The 8151-nt window shown below is 41.3% G+C and overlaps 1 protein-coding gene across 1 annotated transcript; it reads right to left on the bottom strand.

Annotated features, from left to right (window-relative positions):
* Positions 1–243: 243 nt before the first annotated feature.
* On the bottom strand, positions 244–2923 carry clec3bb (C-type lectin domain family 3, member Bb). The gene is made up of 3 exons (XM_012870457.3): positions 2703–2923; positions 2475–2573; positions 244–1245 (listed from the first exon to the last, which is right to left on the bottom strand). Exons 1-3 carry the CDS (start codon positions 2797–2799, stop codon positions 842–844), a joined length of 600 nt encoding a protein of 199 aa, XP_012725911.2. The 5' UTR covers positions 2800–2923; the 3' UTR covers positions 244–841.
* Between the last annotated feature and the right edge of the window lie 5228 nt (positions 2924–8151).

Here is an 8151-nt window from a genome sequence, read left to right as displayed (position 1 = left end):
TCAAGCACAGAAGCTTGGGGCCATGGAAAAAGCCATGGAAGGAGGGTGTGGAGGAACAGCAGCCAGACAGGAGAAAAAAATGGAAAAAACAGCTGAAGAAGCCAGATTTTTTCCCCCCCCCCCCCCCCCCCCCCCCCCGTCTAAATCCCACCTCTGAAACTGCAGAGACGCTCCTATTTTTATAAACCGGTCTGGTTTTCAGCTGCTCCTTTACTTCCTAGTCAGTGAGCTTATAGCAATAAATGCAGAAATTGACAATGAACGTTTATTGAAGGAAACATTACAGAGTTTAGTACAAGGAAGTAATGCAAGTGTAATGTGAAAATTGCAGTTTTACTCAGTTTTTTTTTTGTGTTTTTATTGGAATGCAGCAAAGTTTAGACCAGTAGTTTTCAAACTGAGACATGAACCTGCTTTAGTGTTTAGATATGGAAATAAATGCAATGTTTTGCCAATACTTGAGTTCAGGAAAGGTGCCAGCACCTTCATCTTTTTCTTTTTTTTTAGGGCCACCGGTGTTCTGGTCAGAGATTATTGAATACAGTTTTAATTTTATTTTGTTAAACACAGAAAATGAACTACATTTAGTTAGTATAGAGTGGACTGTCTCACTCCTGGTTTTATTGTAACCACAAGGGACGCTGCAAATGATATACCAGCACATCACTTTTGTCAAAAACCTGGTTTATGTAACTATAGCTGTGACTTCTACATCTGATTTCGGTCCAGATGCAGCAGTAAATCACTGGTTTAAACCGCTCTTTAAAGTAGCAGGCAGCAGGAGAGTGCACACAGAAAGCAGCTGTTACAAAGTATAGAGTCCATGATGAGATAAGTGGGATCACACTATGCTGAACTGGCAGACTGAGGGCTTCTCCTCACGACAGTTCTCATCAAGCCATTTCCCGCTGGAAGGCGACAGGACAGCGCAGTTCTGGGACTTGCCGCCATCCGGCTGGGGAGATCCGAAGTTGGATGCGTCCCAGTTTTTGTAGGTGATGCTAAAGCCGGTTTGGTCCAACCACTGGCCCTCGACGGCCATGTCGCTGAATCCGAGCCAGACCTGCTCGTCCAGGCCGATGCTCTGTCGGATGTAGTCCCTCAGCTGGTCGTTCTCTTCGCTGGAGGTGGGCTCACCGAGGACGCCACCCAGGGCGTTGCAGTCCTCAGAGGCAGTGTGATAACGTTTCTTCAGAGGGTCAACCAAGAAACACTTTCTGTGGACCTTCAAACCTTTTAAACACACTGTGGGGGAAAAAAAAGAGATCAGTCAGTACAGCTCTGCTGATATCCTCACTAATGAACTATGAGAGCCCTGTTGGTTGTGGGTGTCATATGAGGCTTCATAGTTTGCTGTTGCCTCAGGCCGGCTCAGCTGGAGGAAATTCCACCATTCAATAGTTTTTTTTTTTTTTAAAGCTGAAATGATTGCATAACATTTTCTGAACCTAGGGAACAGCTAGACATCCTTTGTGTTATGAGCAACAGATGACATGTGTGATCCAGGTGTTTCCCAGATGAAGGTTTCTGGCTGTTTCTTATATTTTGGATAAGCGTTCCTCAGACTATTGGCTCCAGGCCGATTACACGCCGTGTGCTTTGAATGGTGATCCACCTCAGGCAGCGAGCAGGAAAATGTACTTACTACTTAACCTTTAAACCTTCAAGAAATGTAAAAAGGAAAAAAAAAGCATCATTTCAGGTTTTCTACACACTTTTACTGGTCGATGTCAACTTTATGTCAGTGCTTATCTTGTGTTAATGTTCCGATTCCGGCTTTGAAACTAACATTTTTCTCCAATAAAGGAGCAAAGAAGGCAAAGTTTAAACATAAATATGATTTATTACTATTTTGAGAGTTTTTAGTTGGAAAAATAGAAGAGCTGACATTGTGTGGTTATCTTAATAGGATCAATTTATGTTGCACAAACAAACAGTGTCTCTTCATTTAAATGTCCAAATTTAAAAAAGTCCTTGTATAATAATGGCATCTTAAAATATATGTTTCATACCTGCTTAGATTCTGAACTGTTATTGAGAAATATTATTGTGGGAGAATAACTTTACCCCTGTATTGACTTAAAGCAACTATAGTTGTCATGTATAGAGTTTTTAATATAACCTAAATTGTTTTAGTTATCAGTAAAACTTTTAAGTTGTTAGTTACTAAGAATTACACCGTTATTTTACTTTAAGTATTTTAATCCTGTATGCCTATTTTGAATGATAGGGGGACTAGAATAATAAATCTGATTTGACTATCCACAAAACAGCTTTTTAAAAAGGTCACGCTGCATTAGATTGTACAGTATGTGTATGTAAAACATGATCAGCCTCAAACTAAGTAAAATTATGGCAAAATCTATTTGAGATGATAAAGTCAGGGACTTCTTGGTTTGGAAAACCTTTCAGAAAGCAATATTTCTTCTATCTGATTGTTCCCAGTAAAGTCGCTGTTTTTGGCTCAAGTTCACCTGTTTGCAGAGCCTGATGCTCCTTCAGCACGTTGAGCTCCTGAACAATGTCGTCAATCTGTTTCTGCATCTCCGCCAAGGCAGCATCCCTTGATGCATCTGATTTAGGACACAAAGCACAGTCCACATTAAATGTAACAACCCCTGTGCACATGGGATGATCAACAGACGATTAAAGCGATAAAACCATCTGGCCTCCACCGTACAGGTAAGGCTATCTCCATCTACCTTTCTTCACCGGCTTCTTCCTTGACGCAGTCTGCTGGAGAGAACAGTGGATGAGCAGCAGGACTCCCAGCAGAACGGAAACTCCTCTGAACTCCATCCTGAAGCTTGTTGGATGTGGCTGCTCCAACGTGGACGCTCACACATTTATCCATCGCCCTCCCGCCCTCCCCTTCCATCCCCCGTCACAAAGGAAAAGTACTGGAGACGCTGTTTGTGGGGAACCACAGTCCAACCTCAGGAGCCTGGAGGGATGGCGTGCTGAGGCGTCCCATCTGGCTCCGCTCTCTTCACGTGGAGGCAGCGTGCTGAGCAGAGCCAGGCCCGTGAGGCAGGTGCAGACAGGGCGGGACAGCGCAGGGCAGCTATTACATAATCCTTCAGAAGCTTTCATAAAGGGGGGATGGAGAAGACAAAAACACTGACTCTTCTGTTGCATAAACTCTTTATGTATTAGGCTAAAAAAAGCCTTTTTTTAGTCTTCATGTTTTCAAAATCTGTATCCTGAAAAATATAATTGATAATCTTATTTTGGAAAACTGCAGGCTTTATTGACCCTGGCATTGAAGATTGTGACAATTTTATCTTTCTAGAATTGTGCTACATGTACCACACTCGACAAAAGTTTTAAAACTATCCCGATTTCTCGGTATTGTGCTTCTGAGGATCTCGATTTTATTTATTTTTTTCAAGTAGGTTGATAAATTGTTTTCAAACCACAGATTATTTTACAAAGTTTAGGACCACTTAGGTTATTACTTGTTTATTTTTCAAATAAAACATGGAGAATAATGTAGCAAAGCTTCATTTGCTCATGAACTGTTATGAATAAATATCATTATGTAAATATTGTGTTTGACAAAACTGTTGTCTTTGAAATTTTTCATATATTTGAAGAAACATTGGAACAGATTGTGTCTTTGTAGCAAAGTGGTGAAAGATCCTATTTTTAACATTGTTTCAATGACTTCTCTTACAAAATAGTCAAACTCTGTACGTTTTTGGTTTGTTTTGGACCTTTCTTCTCTCAGCCTTTGAACACACCCTGCAAATGAAGGAAGAGTGGAAAGGATCCAGAGTCCCTGCTGACACGTGGCAAACACAGAACTATGCAGAGACGCTGAAACTGGTGCTTTAATTTCACCTCAGGCCTGCGGGGATGATTTCAAATCTGGAGAGTTTGTCAAACTTATGTAATATAGTAAAATATACTTCAAGAAAGAAACTTCAGGATACTATGAGCTTTCACAAGTCATTTCAACATGTATAAATATTACTTCTGTTTACAAGAGTTCAACAAATTCCTTTAGAGATTTAATTTAATAACTATAAATTTTACAATTACAGTGAAGTTAAAAACGCAGGCCTGTTGTGCTTCAACAGCTTATAACCAGCTTTAGCAGCAATACCTGGAAGTTGTCATCTTCTGTTTCTGTTTCTGTTTCTAATCAGTCTCAGACACAACTGCCAAGGGAATTCAAATCAATTTGTTTACAAGGTAAGGCAACTTTTACCTGACTCCGCCAGATAGATTTGCTCCGCATATCCATCTGGAAACCTTCCGTTGAAGTAATTTTGGGAAGGGGCGAAAATACTGGTTAGCTGATTGGCCTATGTTGGTGATAGACGGGCCAAATGAACCAACCAGATTCGTCGTCGCTCTGTTACGAGCGACGACGAAAACACAACCACAAGCCAAGCTACTCTTGCTGCTGCAGGTAAAGGCTCGTTAGCTCAGCAAAGAAATACTCTGTAATTCCGATAAAACTTGCTCGATAGCCACGCTAACGCTAGTTTCATCGGCTGAAGCCGCCATGTTGTTTAGACTGAACTGACGCGCTTCCCGTTGCGTCACACCTCAACCCGCCTCAAAGCCAGCGCTGATTGGACGTTCGTTTGGTGAACGGCTCCAAATTTTCTTTAACGGAGAGTAGCCAGACTGATCTGCGAGTGAAACCTTGAAAGCTCGCGAGATCAGGATGGTCTCACGAGGCTAAGGCAACTTACCTTGAAGACAATTAACAGCTTTAAAAACAAATAGATTCTAAAATGGACAAGTGTCGTGGTGCAGTTTTGGCCTGCCTGTCAGGAACTTTCCAGCACCTTCCTCCTCCTGCCCTGCTCTGTCTCCCTCCACTAATCATCTACACCTGTTCAGCCTTCAATCATCCTGGACTCATTCACTGCAAGCCTCCCTATATAAACTCACTCCAGTCAGCTCCTCACCGCCGGTCCGTTGTCAATCATCTCATGCCTGCCAGTCAGAGAATTTCCCACGTCTGTCTGTCAGATTTTCCCTTGTCTGCCGATCAGAGATCCTTCTACGTCTGCCTGCCTGAGGTTCCTACTCCTGCGCCTCCCAGAACTCTCTCACCTTCTCTAAAGGCTACCTGTCTCTGCAGCGCAGCACCCGCAGAACTCCAGCGCCCTCCGGTCCTCCAGCTCTCTCTCCAGTCCTCCGGTCCCTGCACTCATCACTCATCAGCTCCATCCTGGATTAGTCTCTGGTTGTCCTCCCTCCTCAACCTTCCTTTAATAAATTATCTTAAAAGAAGCTCCTCGTGTGGTGTGTGTTCGGGTTTATCAGGACAAATCCTGACAACAAGAAGCTAATATAGTGAAAATGATCCATCCATCCATTTTCTGACCCGCTTAATCCCTCATGGGGTAACAGGGGTTTCTGGTGCCTATCTCCAGCGTTCACTGGGCGAGGGGCGGGGTACACCCTGGACGGGTCACCAGTCTGTCACAGGGCAACACAGAGACAGACAGGACAAACAACCATTCACGCACACACTCACTAAGGACAATTTTTAGAAAAGCCAATTAACCTAACAGTGGACTGTGGGAGGAAGCTGGAGTACCCGGAGAGAACCCACACATGCACAGGGAGAATATGCAAACTCCATGCAGAAAGGCCCAGGGTTGGATTTTTTTGTTCACTTAAGGCCCGTTTACACTACACCTAAAAACCGAGCCATGCCGAGACCAGTCCGAGCTTGGATCAGTTACCCAAGACAAGCCGACCCGTTTACACACCAAGCTTATCCCGGTTCCTTGGTTGCTCCTCGCCTCCTAGTGGCGAACTGCGGTACTACCGCTCTCTGAGATTGAAGGCGGAACCAGCTAAACAAAACAGCGGCGCCCGTAACATTCAGGAAGTTATGGTTGATATTGTGATATTTCGGTGTTTGCGGAGAGTCAGGGGAAGAAGGCAACCATTGGTGAATTTACTTGAGAAAGTTGGCTTTTTGGGAAGTGGATGAGACAATAAGGATTTACAGACGCCGGAAACAATGACAGACGCTGAGGTTCATTGCGCTGCTCAGGAACTGGTCTGCAGTTAGCGCGGTCCGGTTATGTTTAGCGCGGTCCGGTTCATTTACACACAAGAGTTATCTCGGTTACTGAGCTCGGACTGGTCTCGGCTCGGTTAAAAAAGTGTAGTGTAAACGGGCTTATAGATGCTGTTTGACTGCTGAGACTCAATCAAGGTACCAGTTTTGTGGATTACTGCATTTTGGTTTAATAGTAAATAAATTTGCAAAGCATCTGCATAGCAATGGAATTTGACATTGTACTGGGCTATGATAGATCCAAGTGGCCACCTATGTAAGGAGAAAAAGCAGAGGACCTGCTTCACCGATGACCAGTAGGGCTGTTTTAGATATGCAGATTGCTTTTTTGCGGAGGTTTTCTGTTACTTTGCTATACAGCTGGGTAGCCATCCTAGTTGCCTGAAATACTCCCTTCTTATTAGTCCTTTGTTGTATGCCCCAACTGGTTTTATATGTTTCACCCAATTGTGTCTTTATTGTGTCATTTGGGATTATAGATCCAGTGTCCTCATATGGGCACATAGCTTTTTTAGAGAACTACTGACTGTAGAAAGCTGAAATTTTGTGTGTAAAGTAATTGGGATCTTCTAATCCCAAATTACAAATACATTTTTTTAAATTTAAAGATAATCTAATTGTCCTCATATGAGGACATAATTTTTTTCAAAACTATTTGTTGTATCATGACAGAGTTTAGTTATGAAACTTATTAGGTCCTACTAATCCCATGTAACATGGAAATTAAAAAAACAAACTCCAAATAAAAGCTCGGGTCTCAGGAGGTTAAACTGAGATTTTATTTGCAACGTTACATTTGTGGGATTTAGTCTATTTTCATACCTTTTTTCATACGTTATTTTTCAACCATTTTTTTAACCTAACCCCCGTCTTTCTTGGTTGCCAGTCTTGCCTGTTTAACCTAATATTTTACACATCAGTTGTGGAAGAAAAAGAATCAGCACAGATGTCGTTGAAACTGAAAATTTAAACTGAGATTTTATTTGCAACCTTACATTTGTGGGATTTAGTCTATTTTCATAACTTTTTATTCTTATTTTTTAACCATTTTTTAACCCAACCCCTGTCTTTCTTGGTTGCCAGTCTTGCCTGTTTAACCGGATATTTTACAGATCAGTTGCACCCTCTGGGTCAAATCTAACCACACAAAATCCCAATAAAGAACATTAATGCTTGTAGTTGTTGTTTAACAACATATTAAAATGTTGTTAAACATTTTAATAACAGGATTCTCTGGTAACAGGATTCTCTGTTCCTCAGAGACACAAAGAGGAACTTCTCTCCTTTTGTGGTGCGTATGGACAAGGCGTTAGGAACCAGCAGGGCTGTATTCTGCTGCTGGTTCAGAAAAAGGGGAGTGAAAACTAATACTACACACTTTATACAAGTATGACAATATTAAGAAACACTTGGCTCAAGGATCAGAGGCTCTTCACCTTTGTTTCAGTTGTAGTTGGTACAATTTAAAATAAAGTACAATTGAATCTAATGGCGTAGTTTTACTTGAAGCAGGGGTAAATTTTATCATTGCATTCTCTCTTTATTCAGTTATATGAAAAACATAAAGCATAGGAAAAAGTATGAATACAAATTAGCTACAATCACATGTTTTCTGGAATTTAATCCAGCCCAACCATATATTACATCAGATCTGACCCCAAACATTTTAGCTGTATGTGTGTCATGATTACATACATATAAGCTCAACAATAATTATATAACATATACAATATATTTTGTAAATATATAATACTGCATGCTTATACATTATCCTTAATTAAAGAGCAGAATACCACATATTTATTATAACATTTTTTTTGGTGAATGTTACAGATGTCAGAGTGTTGAGTGCACCTCTGTTTGTGCTTACATCTGTGTGCGTTGAGAAATATGGGAACAAATAATCCTTCATCGTGTAATGGTAAATTACTGATTCCCCAGTTACTTATTAAATATAAGGAAACAATTAAGGGAGGGAGAAGGAGGAGATGAATGAGGAGAGAAAACGGGAAATGGAAAAGAGAGAGGCAGAGAGAAAGGAGAGAGAAATGGAGATTAAAACTAAGATGGAAGAATTAAGAGCACAGTCTAAAAAA

This window comes from Fundulus heteroclitus, chromosome 13, assembly GCF_011125445.2.
Source record: "Fundulus heteroclitus isolate FHET01 chromosome 13, MU-UCD_Fhet_4.1, whole genome shotgun sequence".
Taxonomy (NCBI): domain Eukaryota; kingdom Metazoa; phylum Chordata; class Actinopteri; order Cyprinodontiformes; family Fundulidae; genus Fundulus; species Fundulus heteroclitus.
Note: the sequence above shows the minus strand (reverse complement) of the source record. Positions and strands in the feature narration are given on the sequence as shown.